The following is a 20,343-nucleotide window of genomic DNA, read 5'->3' on the forward strand; positions in this document are numbered from 1 at the left end:
GAGAGACCGAGATGCAGGGAGAGGGACCGAGGCACGGGGGGCGGGGGGGGGGGTGAGGAGAGAGAGAGGCTGAGGCGCAGGGGGAGAGAGTGAGAGACCAAGGCACGGAGGAGAGAGAGAGGGAGACCGAAGCACAGGGGGAGAGAGAGAGAGACTGAGGTGCAGACAGACAAAGAGAGAGAGAGACAGACAGACAGAGACAGAGAGGGGGTGGGGGAACAGAGGGGGACATTGAGAGGGACAGAGCGAGAAAGGGAGTGGGACAGAGAGCAAGAGAGACGGAGACCGACAGAGAGACAGAAACAGAGGCTGACAGACAGTGAGTGAGAGTAACAGAGGCCAACAGAGACAGAGAGAGAGAGAGAAAAATAGAGGTCGACAGAGACAGAGAGAGAGACAGTGAGGGAGGGAGAGAGAGAGAGACAGGTTGACACAGAGAGAGGGAGAGAGAGACAGAGGCCGAGAGGGAGAGAGAGAGACAGAGGCTGACAGAGAGACAGTGAGGGAGAGGCCGACGGAGGGAGAGAGAGAGAGAGGAGAAAGAGAGGCCGAGAGAGAGAGAGAGAGAGAGGTTGACAGACAGAGAGACAGAGGCTGACAGAGAGAGAGAGAGACAGACAGAAGCCAGCAGAAAGGGAGAGAGATGGACAGAGGCCAACAAGAGGGACACAGAAGCTGACAGGAGGGAGGGGGGTGAGGGGGGGAGAGAGAGGCTGACAGAGAGAGAGGGAGGGAGGGAGAGACTGACAGAGAGGGAGGGAAGAAGAGGCTGACAGAGAGAGAGGGAAGGAGAGGCAGAGACAGAGACCGACAGAGATAGAGAGAAAAACAGACAGAGGCCACAAGAGGGAGACTGAAGCCAACAAAGAGAGAGAGAGAGATAGAGAAAGACAGAGACCGACAGAGAGTGAGGGAGGGACCGATAGAGGGATAGAGAGAAGAAGAGACCGACAGAGAGACAGAGGATGAGACAGAAAGTAAGACAGATCGACAAATAAAGACAGTATGTGAGACAGGCAGGCTGACAGAGTGAGAGGCAGACAGAAAGTGAGCAGAGAGACAGAGTGAGACAGAGAGTTAAGACAGACTGACAGCGAGAGAGAGACAGAGAGTGAGAGGGAGAGAGGCAGACACGTACAGAGAAGATATACTTGTGGAGAAGTTGATGAGTTTAGATTGTGCCCCGATGTCCAGAGGGGTTTGAGTAAGGGATGTGGGGGAGATGCAGGTGGCGGGGGTGGGGGCTGTGAATTTCTCTCTTCTGATGACTGTTATAAACTCCTTTTGCAGGGAGGATGGGGAGGATGTGGAGACGGGAAACTCAGACCAAGCGTCACGCCAAGACCTGAGCAAGTCCTCCGTGCCCGGAGGTCCTGCCTTCCAGCGCTCCTTAAAGGCCGGCCAGGGCTTTGTGTGCTCGGTGTGCGGGAAGCGGTTTAAAACGCTGGTGTGGATGGAGAAGCACCAGGACACACACACACGGGGCCGGGTGTTCCAGTGCTCTGACTGTGGCAAGAGCTTTAACCAGTTGCACAGTCTGAGGAACCACTGCAACATTCATCGCCATGAGAAGCCCTACACGTGCTCCATCTGTGACAGGACCTTCAGCGGCTCGGACAGTCTGATGATGCACAAGTGTAACGACACGGGCGAGCAGCCCTACAAGTGCGGCGTCTGTGGCAAGGGCTTCAGCTACCCCTCCAAGCTGGAGACCCACTGGCGCAGCCACACCGGCGAACGCCCCTTCAGCTGCTCGGTGTGCGGCAAACGTTTCACCCAGACGTCCAACCTGCTGACCCACCAGCGCATCCACTCGGGCGAGCGCCCCTTCACCTGCTCCGTGTGCGGCAAGGGCTTCACCGGCTCCTCCAACCTGCAGATCCACCAGCGCACCCACACCGGGGAGCGCCCCTTCAACTGCACCCTGTGCGGCAAGGAGTTCACGCAGGCCTCCAGCCTGCTGACCCACCAGCGCATCCACACCGGGGAGCGCCCCTTCACCTGCTCCATGTGTGGGAAGGGCTTCACCCGCTCGTCCCACCTGCTGACCCACCAGCGCATCCACACTGGCGAGCGCCCCTTCACCTGCTCGGTGTGCGGCAAGGGTTTCACCCGCTCCTCCCACCTGGTCACCCACCGGCGAGTCCACACCGACGCCCGGCCCTTTAAGTGCACCCAGTGCGGCAAGACCTTCAAGGGCTCGGAGGAGCTGATGAAGCACCAGCGCATCCACACCGACGAGCGGCCCTGCGGCTGCACCCTCTGTGGTAAGCGCTTCCGACAGCTCTCCCACCTGCTGACCCACCAGCGGGTGCACACGGGCGAGCGCCCCTTCAGCTGCGCCATCTGCAGCAAGGAGTTCACACAGTCCTCTCACCTCCTGCGGCACCAGCGCCTGCACGCCGGTGAGCGCCCCTTCATCTGCTCCACCTGCGGCAAGGACTTCACCCAGTGGCCCGACCTGCTAACCCACCAGTGCGCCTCCGCCAGCCAGCCGCAGCCTCAGCCGCCCACCGAGCCCGTGGTCCTCCTCCAGTTCCAGGTGTAGAAGGAGTCGGGCGTTCCCGGCAGCAGAGCTCCGGGGTCAGCTGGCGGGGAGTGCCGAGGGGGAGGGTTGGGGGAGGGTGGTCGGTGGGCACAAGCCAGCACATCCGCCGCACACCCAGCAACTTGTATTCCTGCCAACGCCGTGGGAGACTGAGGAAAACGGTGCCAAGCTGCTCCTCCGAGCAGATGAGTGCAGAGGAAACCCCGGGGGGCCGGGGAGGGGGCAGACTGGAAAGCTCGCTCGGGTTCCTGAGGGGTACGTTCGATCAGCTGATGGGGGTGTGGGTGCGGGCGTCCCTCAGCGCAGGATCCAAGCAACCAAAAAGACGGGCGCTCACTGCTCAATAAGGGGCGGGTGAGGGCAAGCAGAACAGAGCTGGAGCGGGGGTGGGTGAGGGTTACACAGAGGCAGCGCAGTGTGTTAGTACACGAGGGGGTGTTGCACAGAGGCAGCGCAGTGTGTTAGTACACGAGGGGGTGTTACACAGAGGCAGCGCAGTGTGTTAGTACACGAGAGGGAGTTACCCAGAGAGCGCAGTGTGTTAGTACACGAGGGGGAGTTACACAGAGGCAGCGCAGTGTGTTAGTACACGAGGGGGAGTTACACAGAGACAGCATAGTGTGTTAGTACACGAGGGGGAGTTACACAGAGACAGCGCAGTGTGTTAGTACACGAGGGGGAGTTACACAGAGACAGCGTAGTGTGTTAGTACACGAGGGGGTGTTACACAGAGGCAGCGCAGTGTGTTAGTACACGAGAGGGAGTTACCCAGAGAGCGCAGTGTGTTAGTACACAAGGGGGAGTTACACAGAGGCAGCGCAGTGTGTTAGTACACGAGGGGGAGTTACACAGAGGCAGCGCAGTGTGTTAGTACACGAGGGGGAGTTACACAGACAGCGCAGTGTGTTAGTACACGAGAGGGAGTTACCCAGAGAGCGCAGTGTGTTAGTACACGAGGGGGAGTTACACAGAGAGCGCAGTGTGTTAGTACACGAGAGGGAGTTACCCAGAGGCAGCGCAGTGTGTTAGTACACGAGAGGGAGTTACACAGAGGCAGCGCAGTGTGTTAGTACACGAGGGGGAGTTACACAGAGAGCGCAGTGTGTTAGTACACGAGAGGGTGTTACACAGAGACAGAGCAGTGTGTTAGTACACGAGAGGGTGTTACACAGAGGCAGAGCAGTGTGTTAGTACACGAGGGGGAGTTACACAGAGACAGCGCAGTGTGTTAGTACACGAGGGGGAGTTACACAGAGGCAGCGCAGTGTGTTAGTACACGAGGGGGAGTTACACACAGACAGCGCAGTGTGTTAGTACACGAGGGGGAGTTACACAGAGGCAGCGCAGTGTGTTAGTACACGAGGGGGGTGTTACACAGAGGCAGCGCAGTGTGTTAGTACACGAGGGGGAGTTACACAGAGGCAGCGCAGTGCGTTAGTACACGAGAGGGAGTTACCCAGAGAGCGCAGTGTGTTAGTACACGAGGGGGAGTTACACAGAGGCAGCGCAGTGTGTTAGTACACGAGGGGGAGTTACACAGAGGCAGCGCAGTGTGTTAGTACACGAGAGGGAGTTACACAGAGGCAGCGCAGTGTGATAGTACACGAGAGGGAGTTACACAGAGGCAGCGCAGTGTGTTAGTACACGAGGGGGAGTTACACAGAGCGCAGTGTGTTAGTACACGAGGGGGAGTTACACAGAGGCAGCGCAGTGTGTTAGTACACGAGAGGGAGTTACACAGAGGCAGCGCAGTGTGTTAGTACACGAGGGGGAGTTACACACAGGCAGCGCAGTGTGTTAGTACACGAGGGGGAGTTACACACAGGCAGCGCAGTGTGTTAGTACACGAGGGGGAGTTACCCAGAGGCAGCGCAGTGTGTTAGTACACGAGGGGGAGTTACACAGAGGCAGCGCCGTGTGTTAGTACACGAGGGGGAGTTACACAGAGACAGCGCAGTGTGTTAGTACACGAGGGGGAGTTACACACAGACAGCGCAGTGTGTTAGTACACGAGGGGGAGTTACCTAGAGAGCGCAGTGTGTTAGTACACGAGGGAGAGTTACACAGAGGCAGCGCAGTGTGTTAGTACACAAGGGGGAGTTACACAGAGGCAGTGCAGTGTGTTAGTACACGAGGGGGAGTTACACAGAGACAGTGCAGTGTGTTAGTACACAAGGGGGAGTTACACAGAGGCAGCGCAGTGTGTTAGTACACGAGGGGGAGTTACACACAGGCAGCGCAGTGTGTTAGTACACGAGGGGGTGTTACACAGAGACAGTGCAGTGTGTTAGTACACGAGAGGGAGTTACACAGAGCGCAGTGTGTTAGTACACGAAGGGGAGTTACACAGAGGCAGCGCAGTGTGTTAGTACATGAGGGGGAGTTACACAGAGACAGCGCAGTGTGTTAGTACACGAGGGGGTGTTACACAGAGGCAGCGCAGTGTGTTAGTACACGAGGGGGAGTTACACAGAGACAGCGCAGTGTGTTAGTACACGAGGGGGAGTTACACAGAGGCAGCGCAGTGTGTTAGTACACGAGGGGGAGTTACACAGAGGCAGCGCAGTGTGTTAGTACACGAGGGGGGAGTTACACAGAGGCAGCGCAGTGTGTTAGTACACGAGGGGTGTTACACAGAGACAGTGCAGTGTGTTAGTACACGAGGGGGGAGTTACACAGAGGCAGCGCAGTGTGTTAGTACACGAGGGGTGTTACACAGAGACAGTGCAGTGTGTTAGTACACGAGAGGGAGTTACACAGAGCGCAGTGTGTTAGTACACGAGGGGGAGTTACACAGAGACAGTGCAGTGTGTTAGTACACGAGAGGGAGTTACACAGAGCGCAGTGTGTTAGTACACGAGGGGAAGTTACACAGAGGCAGCGCAGTGTGTTAGTACACGAGGGGGTGTTACACAGAGGCAGCGCAGTGTGTTAGTACACGAGGGGGAGTTACACAGAGACAGAGGAGTGTGTTAGTACACAGAGTGGAGTTACACAGTGCAGTGTGTTAGTACACGAGCGGGGGGTGAGTTACACAGAGACAGCGGTGTGTTAGTACAGGAAGGAGAGTTACACAGTGCAGTGTGTTAGTACACGAGGGGGAGTTACACAGTGACAGCGCAGTGTGTTAGTACACGAGGGGGGTGTTACACAGAGGCAGCGCAGTGTGTTAGTACACGAGGGGGAGTTACACAGAGGCAGCGCGGTGTGTTAGTACACGAGGGTGTGTTACACAGAGGCAGCGCAGTGTGTTAGTACACGAGGGGGAGTTACACAGAGACAGAGCAGTGTGTTAGTGCATGAAGGAGATTGACAGAGACAGCACAGTGTGTTAGTACACAGAGTGGAGTTACACAGTGCAGTGTGTTAGTACACGAGCGGGGGGTGAGTTACACAGAGACAGCGGTGTGTTAGTACAGGAGGGGGAGTTACACAGTGCAGTGTGTTAGTACACGAGCGGGGGGTGAGTTACACAGAGACAGCGGGGTGTTAGTACAGGAGGGGGAGTTACACAGTGCAGTGTGTTAGTACACGAGGGGGAGTTACACAGAGAAAGCGCAGTGTTTAATACATGAGGGGGAGTTACACAGAGCGCATTGAGTACGCTGGGGGCGGGGGGATTCACATACAGATAATGGAATGTGTTAATACACACGAGGGAGAGTTACAGAGATATAACAGTGTGTTAGTATGTGAGGGAGTTACACAGACAGCACCATGTGTTAGTACGTGAGGGGGAGAGTTACACAGACAGCGCAGTGTGTTAGTACATGAGGAAGTTACATAGAGATAGTGTGTTAGCACACGAGGGAGAGTTAGACAATGCAGTCTGTTAGTACACAAGAGGGGGTTACGCAGAGGCAGCGCAGTGTGTTAGTACGTGTGGCATTTGTGGGGAGGGGGGAGTGTAGATACTGGGATAAGGAGGGTTGGTAGGTGATTTGAAAGTTGACAAGTGTAACTGTGTGGAGGTGGTCTACAGGAACCCATCAAATCGAGAAATTAGGTAGCACAGTGGTGCAGTGGTTCACGCCTCTCAGCGCCAGGAACCCAGGGTTGATTCCCGGCTTGGGTCACTGCCTGTGCGGAGTGTGCATGTTCTCTCTGTGTCCACATGGGTTTCCTCTGGGTGCTCCAGTTTTCCTACCACAGTCCAAAAAACGTGCTGGTTAGATGCATTGGCCATGCCAAATTCTCCCTCAGTGTACCCGAACAGGCGCTGGAGTGTGGTGACTTGGGGATTTTCACAGTAACTTTATTGCAATGTTAATATTTTCCAACTTGTGACACTAATAAGGAAGTAAATAAAATTCAGGTGGAACAGCTTAGCCCTGAGGAGTGGTGCTGTGTAACTGGGAATGGTGGACGCGTTTCAGAGAAAGGTGGGGTATGTATAGAGGACTGGATCATGGATGGGAGGAGGGCTAAGTGGGCAAGCAGGGGGAGCAGTGGTGCTAAATGGCCTATTTCTGCCATAGATTCTACCTCGATTAAGGAATCCTGTGAAGGACTGCCGCTGACACTGACTTGCTGCATGTCAGTCTTTTGCTTTGCATTCCTCTCTCTTGCTCATGCTTCTGCAGAGCAGCCTGGCCCCTGTGTTCTTTTTTTCTCCTGCTTGTTCTCTCTTGGCGGGCGCATGGAAATACGATTTGCTGGAAGCTGCTGGCCCGGATTCTCTGGAGGGAGGGACAGCTTGGGTGTGCTGGGCTATGGTGAGCCTGGCCTCCTTGCTGCGCCCTGGCACTTGTGGAAGACTTCTGTGAAAAGTTCCACACGGAGGGCTTTGCGCTCCCGCTGGAATAAGGCCCAGGTTAGCTGACGACTGAATCTTCGAAAGCCAACAGGCACTCGTTGGAGTTGTCAGGGGAGGGAGGGGTGGGTGGGAAGGGGCATATTTTGATCGGGTAGTCCCAGAGCCTACAGTTGGGACCATGACTGCCTCAAGTTTACATTAAAGACCCGGCTTCAAAAACACCTAATATGAATGAACAGGAATAGTAAGTGTTACCAAACTGGGCAGTTAAATGGGTGAGGGGACAGGAGGGGAAAGAAAGGCAGCTGTAAAAAAAGACCGCATGTTCAAAGGCACAGAACAAAGATGAAATTCATCGGAGAGCAGCAAAGAGGAGGAATAGAGAAGGTGGTGATAAAGTAGCAACAGACCCTCGCATCGCCAGATTCCCAGATGGAGTGGTCTGAGAGTGCTTGGCTTACATTTGGGCCCTGGACCCTGCCCAGAGAGCTGAGCTATGAAGAAAGACCAGAGGGGGGTTCAGCAGGGGGGGATTGTCTCCCATGCGACTTGGTTGCTGCTGAACAGGGTGGAGGGGGGATAGAAGGTGGAGAAAGAAATAGGCAGCGTTTCTGGGAATGTGGAGCAGACCTAAGGTTCAGCAGCCATTTGAGCGCAGGGGGTGGGAACATGGTCACTTCTCGCAGAGAAGAATTGGTTAACACCCTGTAGTTACAAGCCAAGGAGGCACCCAGCCACAAGGGTTGGAGTCTTTAACTCTTAAATCACACCCAGGATAGAACTCTTGACTGCTTGGATCTTCGCCCGAGGATTAGTGCCTGCTGATGAGAATAACCCCTTTAAATCAGGGCTGAGGTTGAACGTTATGGATACAGGAAGTAGCTTTCTTTCTCCAAACACCTTGGTGTCACTTCTTGGTGTTGGCTGACCGAGGAGGAGTTAAGGATACGGGAGGAACAAGAGGCCTCGTAAGGCAGTGTACTATACTGTAGGTTAACAGCTCAAAGGGATAGTTAGCTCCAATAGTGGAGGCAGTGTAGAAAGTAGCAGGCGTAACATGGGCCGTTCGTTAGAGAGAAGGCTCAGAAGATCCAGTGTGAAATGGAGAAATAATTGACCGATGCAGAGGTTAGTACTAATATCTGTATTTAGCGATGTACTTGTGGCGCAGGGAAACACACGGTGTAGATTAGGCAAAAAAAGCTCGGCTAGGAGTTTAGCACAAGGATCAGTGGATTGTGTGAGAAGGATAATGGTCTGTTAAAGAGTCTAGAGAGACCGCATTGTCTGGCATGACTTTCCAGTGGTGGGGGGGGGAGCGGGGGAAGGTAAAGAATGAATGTTTCTGGTCGTTGTGCGAGTGTCTTGGTTTGTACTGATGAAGACCTCAACTTCTTTACATTCCAACGATGTTTATGAGGTGCTGTGTTGGGCCTCTAGCGTGGGTAACGCAAGGATCACATGGCAATCTCCAAACTGATGTGCTGATCGAGTCACCCACGTTCTTTTGAGACTGCGTAAATATGAACTGTATTCAGTCGTTATTTTGTATTGCGTGCAGAGCTCTCTCTCTCAAGCGCGATAGATTCACATATTCCAATGGCTATCCTCCCTGTAAGTATATAGACATAGAGATTGCCTGTACTTTCTGTCTGTTTAATAAACCAACACATTGATTTATCATTCGCTTTGGATGCTATGTGATTTGGATTAGTCTGGACTCAGAAACATGGAAATTAGAAGCAGGAGTATAGAATCATAGAATCTACTGTACAGGAGGAGGCCATTTAGCCCATCGCACCTGCACCGACAACAACCCCACCCAGCCCGCATCCTGTAACCCCACATATTTACCCTACTTGTCCTCCGACACTAAGGTAATTTTGGACACTAAGGAACAATTGAGTATGGCCAATCAACCTAACCCGTACAAGTTTGGAGCATGGGAGGAAATAGGAGCATCCGGAGGAAACCCACGCAGCCACGGGAAGAACATGGATACTCCGCACAGACAGTGACCCAAAGCCGGAATTGAACCCGGGTTCCTGGCTCTGTGAGGCAGCAGTCGCCCCCCCCCCCCCCCCCCCCCCGCCACCGTGCTTCCCTAATTCGGCCCTTCGAGACCACCATGCCATTCATTTTGATCATGGCTGAAGGGGAGAATCAGGATATTGAATTTGATTAGCCGTGCTTCATAGGGTCCTAAGATGTATAGTTTAGGGGGATTGGACATGGTAAATGTGTGGGGTTATATGAGTATGGTGGGGAAGGAGGGGTGGACTCTCAGTGCAGACTAGATGGCCCGAATGGCCTCTTTATGCACTGTCAAGGTCTACTAAAAGCACGGACTCAGCGCAGGGAAGATAATTGTCACCAACAGGAGACCTGGCTACCAACTGGGCAGGGATAGATTTTGAATATTCTAACCTATCGGCAGACTCCACCCTTCACAATGAGGCTGAGGTACCAGAGGCTTCAAGATCGCTGTGCCCTCAGTAATGGAGCACAACAATCCTGGAGGCTTTGACCAGGAGTTGCCCTGTTGTAGAGAAGGGTCTGCAGGCTTTCTGCTCTCTCCCTCCCTGCGTCTTTCAACTGTCAGACTGCCTGAAAACTCTGTTGTCTTCTGTTGGGTATTTTAGAATCATACAACATGGAAACAGGGTTTATGACCCAACTTGTCAATGCCAACCAAGTTTCCTAAACTGAACGTATCCCATTTGCCTGCATTTGGTCCACACCCCTCTAAACCTTTTCCTTTCCATGTAATGGTCTAAATGTTTTTTAAACGTTGTAATTGCACCCACTCCTACTACCTTCTCTGGCAGATCATTCCATATATGCTCCACCCTCTGGGTGAAAAAGTTGCCCCTTGAGTCCCTCTTAAATCTTTCCCCTCTCACGTTAAACCTGTACGCTCTAGCTTTCGACTCCCCTACTCTGGGGAAAAGGCCTTGTTTATGCCCCTCATAGAATCATGCAGGGCAGAAGAGGCCCTTCAGCCCATCAAGTCCACACTGACACATTAGAAACACCTGAACTCCCACTTGATCCCATCTGTCAGCACTTAGACCATGAGCCTGAAAGTTATAACGTGCCAAGTGCTCATCCCGATACTTTGTAAAAGATGTGAGGCAACACACCTCCACGACCATGAAGTGCATTCCAGACTATCACCCCTTCTGAGCTAAAAGGTTTTTCCTCACATCCCCCTTAAACCACTTGCCCCTCACCTTGAACCTATGTCCCCTTGTGACTGTCCCTTCAACTAAGGGAACAGCTGCTCCTTATCCACTCCGTCTATGCTCCTCATAATTTTAGACACGTATTTTTATAAACCTCGATAAGCTCACCCCACATCCTCCTATTCTCCAGGGAAAACAGTCTCAGCCTATCCAGTCTGTACTTATAACTCAAACCTTCCAGTCCCTGGATCATCCTTGTAAATCGTGTTTGAACCCTTTCCAATTTAATAACATCTTTCCTATAGCAGGGCGACCAGAATTGTAGGCATGACTCCAAATGTGGCCTTACAATGTGACGTCTCTCCGTTAGGAGAAGAGAAAATGCCCTGAGAGTCTGCAGACAAGTTGACCTGACGCGATTGGAGGAGCCGGGAGCCGGGTGAGAATACTGGAGGTTTGGCTGCCTGTCTCCCTATTTCTCAGTGTCTGACAGAGAGATGGCACTGCTGTAAATTTTCCCAGCAGCCAGACGTACCCGTGGGCAGGGACTGTGTGGCCAATTCAGTCTCCCAGGAAGGGCAGGGAAGGCGCTAGTGGAGCAACATCACTGATGGTCAGACCAGGAGTATTGGCCATACTAACTTCTCCCTCAGTGTACCCGAACAGGTGCTGGAGTGTGGCGACTGGTGGATCTGAAGAGTAACTTCATTGTCTTAATCTAAGCCTAGTTGTGATCGTAATAAATAAAATAAAAAAAAATAAATGGGTTCAAGTCCACCAGGCAAGGTGGTAGAATTTCACTTCCAATAATTGGGAAAGGAAAGCCAGTGGATATTGTCATCAAAAACCCATGGGGTTCACTGCCAGTCCCGTCAAATGCCTCAACAACAAGGGCCAATACGTAAGGAAGAGAAAGGTGATTTTGGGATGGACTCAGAGTCTGACACAAGGGACCAGCCATCAAACAGTGACCATAACGAAGGACTGTTTGTCCACAATGGGGTAAGAGAAACCTTGCACGTTGACCGTTGACCTAAACTTATAAAAGGCTGAGTCTAAATGCAAAAAGCTGCAGCAGATGGGGGAAGACCAAGCGGAACTGTTAACACACGGGCAGCAGAAACAGGTGTAGGCTTGCCGAGGACAAGCTAGTAGCTCTAGAAATGACACAAAAGAGCAGCGGCTCCATTTGTGTCACCAAGCTGCAGCTGTTAACGTAGAAGGTAAGAAACCACTTACCTCCAATATCACCTTTCCGACTGTGTCCCAGTACCTTCAATTTCCAATAACTAAATGTCTCCCAATAATTTCAATTTCCACTCAATATCACCCAGTCCCTTCAATATCCACTCTCTCAATGTGTCCCAATATCTTCAATATTCACTCTCTCAATATGTAAGTGAATGGCAGAGCTAATTCGAAGGACCTCCTCCTGCTCCTAGCTTCTATGTTTCTATGTGACCCTTCAATGCCCACTCTCTCAATGTGTCAAAGTACCTTCAATATCCATTCCCTCAGTGTGACCCAGTACATTCAATATCCACTCTCTCAATGGGTGGTATTTTACCATTTCTTGTTTAAATGCTGACTGGAGTTGAAACTGGGCTAGTTTCAGATCTGGCTTTTGGGTATGTTTTTAGGCCCCACCATATACGCACGCGCTGGCTTGCAAAATTAAGCTCATTTCTCACTGCAGAATCCTGTGGGCAGGGCTTAATGTGCCCAATCCCTTCAGCTCCAATCAGAACCTCCAACTGCACATGCATAGTACAAATATAAAATAATGCATCTCCCCTGCCAGATTCCTTCCAGGCCAGATAATGCCTCCTCCTGACCTCCACAGACATCAGACAACACCCCCCCACCCCGGCCCCCAACATGACTGGCCCCCCCGCCCCCCTCCCCAACCCACCGCCCCACACACTCTCAGACCCCTGCCAACCGAAAACACAACATGGACACCATGAAACGACCCCCTCTGAGCAGCATGGAGCCGTCCAATGGTAGACACTTATCTCCTCACTAACCCTCACTGATGGACCACCAGGGTACGACTTTTAGAGAGGAGGTGTTTTCCAGCTCTATCCAGATTGGGTGAACATGGTGGTAAAGTGCTGGTAAATGGGGGCATGCAGCTTGTTAATTGCATTGAGACGCATGCAGAAATATTTAAATTGATGTTGCGCCAGTTTTGGGCAGATTCCTGATTGCGTCGATGTTTTGGCCTTGGTAAAGTGGGAACGGGCACAGATTGCACTAATCGCCTCATGCCTGACTTTACCTCACTTCAGACTTTTCTGCGCCTGAAAACATGGTAAAATTCCACTCAAAGTGTCCCAGTACCTTAGTTACCACTCTCCCAGTGCCTTCAATATCCACAGTCTCAATGTAACTCAATGGGATGGCATGGTGGCACAGTGGTCAGCACTGTTGCCTCACAGCACCAGGGACCCGGGGTTGATTCCCAGCTTGCATCACTGTCTGTGTGGAGCTTAAATGTTTCCCCCGTGTCTGCATTGGTTTCTTTGGGTCCTCCAACAGAGCAAAGATATGTAGGTTAGATGGATTGGCCATGAATTCCCACTTTGTCTCAGGGAACCTAGCTAGGGTTATGCGGAAAGGGCTTGCGGTCGGAGCAGACTTGGTGGGCCTAATGGCCTCCTTCTGCACTGTAGTGTTTCCATGACTCTATGTGTCCCAGTGTCTTCAATATCCATTCTCTCATTGTGTCACAGTGCCCATGTAATCCACTCCCTCAATGTGTCCCAGTACCTTTAATACCAGTCTTTCAATGTGACCCAATGCTTTCAATATCCACTCTCTCAATGTAGCCCAGTGCCTCCAATATCTACTCTCTCAATGATTCCCAGTACTTTCAATATCCTCTCTCTCACTGGGCCCCAGTACCTTCGATAGCCACTCTCTCAATGTGTCCCAGTGTCTTCGATATCCACTCCCTCAATGTGTCCCACTGTCTTCGTATCCACTCCCTCAATATGTCCTAGTATCTTCAATATTCACATTCCCAATGTGTCCCTAGTAGCTGCAATATCCATTTTCTCACCGGGTCCCAGTGCCTTCGATATCCACTCTCTCAATGTGTCCCAGTACCTACAATATCCACTCCCATCGAATCTGCACCGACAAAAACCCACTCACGGCTGATCCCCCATAGCCCACATATTTACCCCTCTCATCCCTCTAATGTACGTATCTTAGTATGGAATACTAAGGGACAATTTAGCATGGCCAATCAACGTAACCTGCACATCTTTGGACCGTGGCAGGAAACCAGAGTACCCGAAGAAAACCCACACAGACATTGGGAGAACGTGCAAGCTCCACACTGGGTGTGATCCAAGTTGGAAATTGAACCCAGGTGCCTGGAGGTATGATGCAGCAGTGATACCCACTGTGCCACCGTAATACCCATGCCACCCAGAACCTTCAACATTCACTCCCTCAATGCATCCCAGTGCCTTCAATATCCATTCTCTCAGTGGGTCTCAGTATCTTCAATATACAATCTCACAACTTGTCCTAACATTTTTAAATTCCACCCTCCCAATGTATCCCAGTACCTTCAATATCCACTCTCTCAATGTGTCCCAGTACCTTTAATATCCACCCTCTCAATGTTTATCCAGCAGTAAGGATACTTCACTTGCCAGCAATAAGAACTATTGTCTCAAATAAATGGAAGAAAAAAATGAATAATGTTGCTTCACTGACCGAACACACAAGCCATAACAAGGTCTCCCCCATCGCCATTTGCTTTCAATTTATATGAGGTCACTTAGTCAGCTGACCACCATAGCATTTTGCATTGTTTACCAAGTCAACTAACCCTCACAGCATGTTATCATTAGTTACATTTTAAAACACAATAGAACATAGAAAACTACAGCACAAACAGGCCCTTTGGCCCACAAGTTGCGCCGATCATATCTATATCTACCAGTATAATTCTCAATCCCATTAAATCCCATGTACTCATCCAGAAGTCTCTTAAAAGACCCCAATGAGTTCACCTCCACCACCACCGATGGCAGCCGATTCCACTCACTCACCACCCTCTGAGTGAAAAACTTACCCCTGACATCTCTGTACCTACTCCCCAGCACCTTAAACCTGTGTCCTCTCATCGCGACCATTTCAGCCCTGAGAAATAGCCTCTGAGAATCCACCCGATCTATAACTCTCAACATCTTATAAACCTCTATCAGGTCGCCTCTCATCCTTCGTCTCTCCAGGGAGAAAAAAACCTAGCTCCCTCAACCTATCCTCATTAGGCATGCCACCCAATCCAGGCAACATCCTTGCAAATCTCCTCAGCACCCTTTCAATAGCTTCCACATCTTTCTTGTAATGAGGCGACCAGAACTGCACATGGTACTCTAAGTGGGGTCTGACTAGAGTCTTATAAAGCTGCAGCATTATCTCCCGACTCCTAAACTCAATCCCTCGATTAATGAAGGCTAGTACACCATACGCCTTCTTGACCACATCCTCTACCTGCAAGGCTGATTTAAGAGTCCTATGGACCTGGACCCCAAGGTCCTTCTGATCATCTATACTGCTAAGAGTCTTATCCTTGATATTATACTCCTTCATCCCATTGGACCCACATTTATCCAGGTTGAAGTCCATCTGCCACTTCTCCCTCCAGTCTTGCATCTTATCTATGTCATGCTGCAACTTTTGACATCACTCCAGACTATCCACAACACCACCAACCTTTGTGTCGTCAGCAAACTTATCAACCATCCCTCCACTTCCTCATCCAGGTCATTTATGAAAATAGAAAAAGATCCATCTACAACCACTCTCTGCCTCCTGCAGGCAAGCCAGTTCTGGATCATAAGGCAACAGCCCCTTGGATCCCATGCCCTCTCACTTTCTCAAGAAGTCTTGCATGGGGGACCTTATTGAACGCCTTGCTGAAGTCTATATAAACCACATCCACCACTCTTCCTTCGTCAATGTGTTTAGTCACATTTTCAAAGAACTCAACCAGGCTCGTAAGGCACACCCTGCCCTTAACAAAGCCGTGCTGACTACTTTTGATCATACTAAACTTCTCTAAATGTTCATAAATCCTGTCCCTCAGGATCCTCTCCATCAACTTACCAATAACTGAGGTTAGACTCACCGGTTGGTAATTTCCTGGGCTATCCCTGTTCCCTTTCTTGAATATAGGAACCACATCCGCAATCCTCCAATCCTCTGGAACCTCTCCCGTCTCCATTGATGAAGCAAAGGTCATCGCCAGAGGCTCTGCAATCTCTTCCCTCACCTCCCACAGTAACTTGGGGTACATCCCATCAGGTCCCGGCGACTTAGCTATCTTGATGCTATTCAAAAGTTCCAACACATCCTCTTTCTTAATGTCCACATACTCAATCTTTTCAGTCTGCTGCAAACCTGCAGTACAACCACCCAGATCATTTTCCACCATGAGTACCAAGGTATTCATTAAGCACCTCTGCCATTTCTACCAGTTCCGCACAAACCTTTCCCCCTTCACCTTTTATAGGTCCTATACCTTCACATCTCATCCTTTTACTCTTCACATATTTGTAGAATGTCTTGGGATTCTCCTTAATCTTAACCGCCAAGACCCCTTCTGGCTCTCCTAATTTCCTTTTTAAGCTCTTTCCTATAACCCGTATATTCCTTTAGATCCTTATCATCGCCTAGCTCTCTGAACCTTCTGTACGTCTTTCTTTTCTTTTTGACTAGGTTCATTACAACCTTTGTGCACCACAGTTCCCGTAACCTACCAAAACCTCCCTGTCTCATTGGAACGTTGTCATGCAGAGCTCCAGACAAGCATTCCTTGAAAATCCACCACCTTCCTTTGGTACTTTTCCTCAAGAATACCTCCTTCCAATTCACTCGTCTAATTTCCTGCCTGATGGCTTCATATTTCCCCTTACTCCAGATAAACACTTTCCTAGCCTGTGTGGCCCAATGCCTTTGATATCCACTCTCTCACTGGGTCCCAGTACCTTCAAAGTACTTTCAATATGCACTTTCTGAATAAGTCCCAGTATCTTCAAAGTCCACTCCCCTAGTGTGTCCCAGTACCTTCAGTATCCACTCTCTCAATGTGTCCCAGTATCTTCAATACTCACACTCCCAATGCGTCACAGAGCCTTCAATATCCACTCTCTCACTGAGCCCCAGTATCTTAAATATCCACTCTCTCAATATGACCCATATCTGCAATATCCACTTTCTCAATTTGACCCAATATCTTCAATGTTCACTCTCTCAATGTGACCGTGCCTTTGATATACACTTGCCCACTGAGACCCAGTACCTTGCATATCCAATCTGTCAGTGTGTCCCCCTATCTTCGATATCCAGTTTCTCACTGGGTTCCAGCACCTTCACTATCCACTCTCTCACTGGATCCCAGCACCTTCACTCTCTACTCTCTCACTGGATCTCAGTCCCTTCAATATCCACCCTCTCTGGGTCCCAGTATGTTTAAAATCCGCTCTCTCAATGTGACCCAGTATCTTGAATGTCCATTCTCTCACTGGTTTCCAGTGCCTTCAATATCCAGTTTCACTGGCTTCCAGTACCTTCAATATCCACTCTCTCAATGTGGCCCAGTACCTTCAATATCCTCTGACTCAATTTGACCCAGTAGCTTCAATATCCTGTCACTCAGTGTGACCCATTACCTTCAATATCCACTCTCTCTTTCTGGGTACCAATGCCTTCAATATGCATTCTCTCACTGGCTTCCAGTACCTTCAATATCCACTCGCTCAATGTCACCCTTTAGTTTCAATATCCACTCACTCAATGCGATCCAGTAACTTAAATATCCACTCTCTTTCTCAGTACCAGTGCTGTCAATATCCATTCTCTCACTGGCTTCCAATGCCTTCAAGTTCCACTCTCTCAATGTGTCCTAGATCTTCAATATCCACTCTCTCAATGTGACCTAATACTGTCAATATAGATTCGCTCAATGTGTCCTAGTACCTTCAATCACCACTCACTCAATCTGTCCCAGAATCTTGAATATCCACTCTTTCAGTGTATCCCACTACCTTTGATATCTACACTCTCACTGTATCCCACTCCGTTCAACATCCACTCTCTCAATGTCTTCCAGTACCTTCAATATCCAATCTCTCAATATGACCCTGTACCTTCAACATCCACACCCTCCATCACTGGGTCCTAGTACCTTCAATATCCACTCTCTCACTGGGTCCTAGTACCTTCAATATTCACTCTCTCAGTGTGATGCAGTACCTTCAAGACCCACTCTCTCACTAGTGTCGCAGTACCTTCAATTGCCACTCTCTTAATTTGTGCCAGAGCCTCCAATATCCATTCTCTCACTGTGTCCCAATACCTTCAAAATCCAGTCTCTCAAGGTGTCCCAGTACCTTCGATATCCACTCTCAGTGAGAACCAGTACCTTCAATATCCACTCTCACACTGGATCCCAGTCCCTTCAAGGTCCACTCTCTCACTGGGTCCAAGCATGTTCAATATACAGTCTCTAACTGTGTCCCAGTATCTGCAAGATCCACTCTGTCACCTGTCTTCCAGTACCTTCAACATCCTCTATCGCTGGGTCCCATGACTTTCAATGTCCAGTCTCTCAATGTGTCCCAGGAACTACAATATCCACTCTCTCAATGTGATCCAGTACCTTCAATGTCCACCCTTTCACTGGGTTCCTGGATCTTCAACATCTATTCTCTCAATATGTCCCAGTACCTCAATGTCCACACTTTCACTGAATCCCACTACCTTCAATACCCACAACCTCAATGTTTCCCAGTACCTTCAGTGTCCACTCTCTCAACGTGTTCCCGTACCTTCAATATCCATGCTCACAATGTGTGCCAATAACTTCAATATGCAATTTCTCCATGTGTCCTTGTAACGTTAATAGCCACTCTTTCAATGTGTCCCTATACATTCTATATCAACTTTTTCAACGTTTGCGAATACCTTTGATATCCACTCTCTCCATGTGTCCCACTACCTACAATGTCCATTCTCTCAATGCCTCCCAGTGCCTTAAATAACCACTCTCTCAAAACCTCTCAATGCCTTCAATAACCACTCTTTCAATGTTCTAAGTGTCTTCAATGTCCACTCTGTCAATGTGTCCCATTGCCTTCAATATCCATATCTCAGTGAGTCCCAGTACGTTCAATATCCAGTCCCTCAATGTATCCCTGAGCCTTGAATATCCAGTCTCTCAATGTGACCTTCAATATCTACACTCTAACCGGGTCATAGAGTCATAGAGGTTCACAGCATGGAAACAGGCCCTTCGGCTCAACTTATCTATGCCGCCCTTTTTATTAAACCCCTAAGTTAATCCCAATTGCCTGCGTTTGGCCCATATCCCTCCAAACCCATCTTTTTCATGTAACTGTCTTAATGCTTTTTAAAAGACAAATTGTACCTGCCTCTACTTAGTAGCTACCTCTGGCAGCTTATTCCAGACACTCACCACCCTCTGATTGAAAAAATTGCCCCTCTGGACACTTTTGTATCTCTTCCCTCTCACCTTAAACCTATACCCGCTAGTTTTAGACTCCCCCACCTTTGGGAAAAGATATTGACTGTCTACCTTATATATATCCCTCATTATTTTATAGACCTCTATAAGGTCACCCCTCAGCCTCCTGTGCTCCAGAGAAAAAAGTCCCAGCGTATCCAGCCTCTTCTTATAACTCAAGTCATCAAGTCTAGGTAGCATCCTAGTAAAGCCTTTCCACACTCTTCCAGTTTAATAATATCCTTTCTCTAATAGGGTGAGCAGACAGTATTCCAAGTGTTGCCTTACCAATGTCTTGTACAACTTCAACAAGACGTTCCACCTCCTGTATTCAATGTTCTGACCAATGAAACCAAGCATGCCTTCTTCACCATTCTGACCACCTGTGTCTCTACTTTCAAGGAGCTAGGAACCTGTACCCCTAGATCTCTTTAGAACATAGAACAGTACAGCACAGTACAGGCCTTTCAGCCCTCAATGTTGTGCCGAGCTATGTCCAAACCCAAGATCAAGCTATCCCTCCATGTGCATTTCCAATAACCACTTGAAAGTTCCTAAAGTGTCCGACTCCACTATCACAGCAGGCGGTCTATTCCACACCCCAACCACTCTCTGAGTAAAGAATCTACCTCGGACATCCATCCTTTACCTCCCACCATGGACCTTATAGTTATGCCCCCTAGTAACAGCTACATCCACCCGAGGAAATAGTCTCTGCATGTCCACTCTATCAATCCCTCTCATCATCTTATAAACCTCTATTAAGTCACCTCTCATCCTCCTCCGCTCCAGCGAGAAAAGCCCCAGCTCCCTCAACCTTTCCTCATAAGACCTACCCTCCATACCAGGCAGCATCCTGGTAAATCTCCTGTGCACTCTCTCCAATGCTTCCACATCCTTCTTATAGTGAGGTGACCAGAACTGAACACAGTATCTTCAATATCCACTCTCTCAATGTAGTCCCTTACATTCTAAATCCACTCTCTCAAAAGAGCAGGCAGGGTGTAGTTGCTAATCAAAGAGTGTCTGACGGATTGAAGTGCATTTATTTCAATGGGAGAAGTTTAGCAGGTAAGGCAAATGAACTTAGAGCTTGGACTAGTACTTGGAACTATGATGTTGTTGCTATAACAGAGACTTGGTTAAGGGAAGGATAGAATTGGCAGCTTAACATTCCAGGATACAGATGGTTCAGGTCGGATAGAAGGGGATGTAAAAGGGATGGGGGAGTTGCACTATTAGTTAAGGAAAATATCGCAGCTGTACTGTGGGAGGACACCTTGGAGGGCTCAAACAGCGAGGTAAC

General features: G+C 49.8%; 1 protein-coding gene across 1 annotated transcript in view; it reads left to right on the forward strand.

Annotated features, from left to right (window-relative positions):
• The window catches only part of LOC145363509 (uncharacterized), a 137,558-nt gene that overhangs the window by 58,380 nt on the left and 58,835 nt on the right, over window positions 1-20,343 (forward strand). The window contains 1 exon segment of the mRNA XM_080218704.1: window positions 1,291-2,544. Coding sequence (XP_080074830.1) covers window positions 1,291-2,544 — 1,254 coding nt within the window.

This window comes from Carcharhinus amblyrhynchos, unplaced genomic scaffold (assembly GCF_965287045.1).
Source record: "Carcharhinus amblyrhynchos unplaced genomic scaffold, sCarAmb.v2.hapA scaffold_39, whole genome shotgun sequence".
In the NCBI taxonomy this organism is placed as follows: Eukaryota; Metazoa; Chordata; class Chondrichthyes; order Carcharhiniformes; family Carcharhinidae; genus Carcharhinus; species Carcharhinus amblyrhynchos.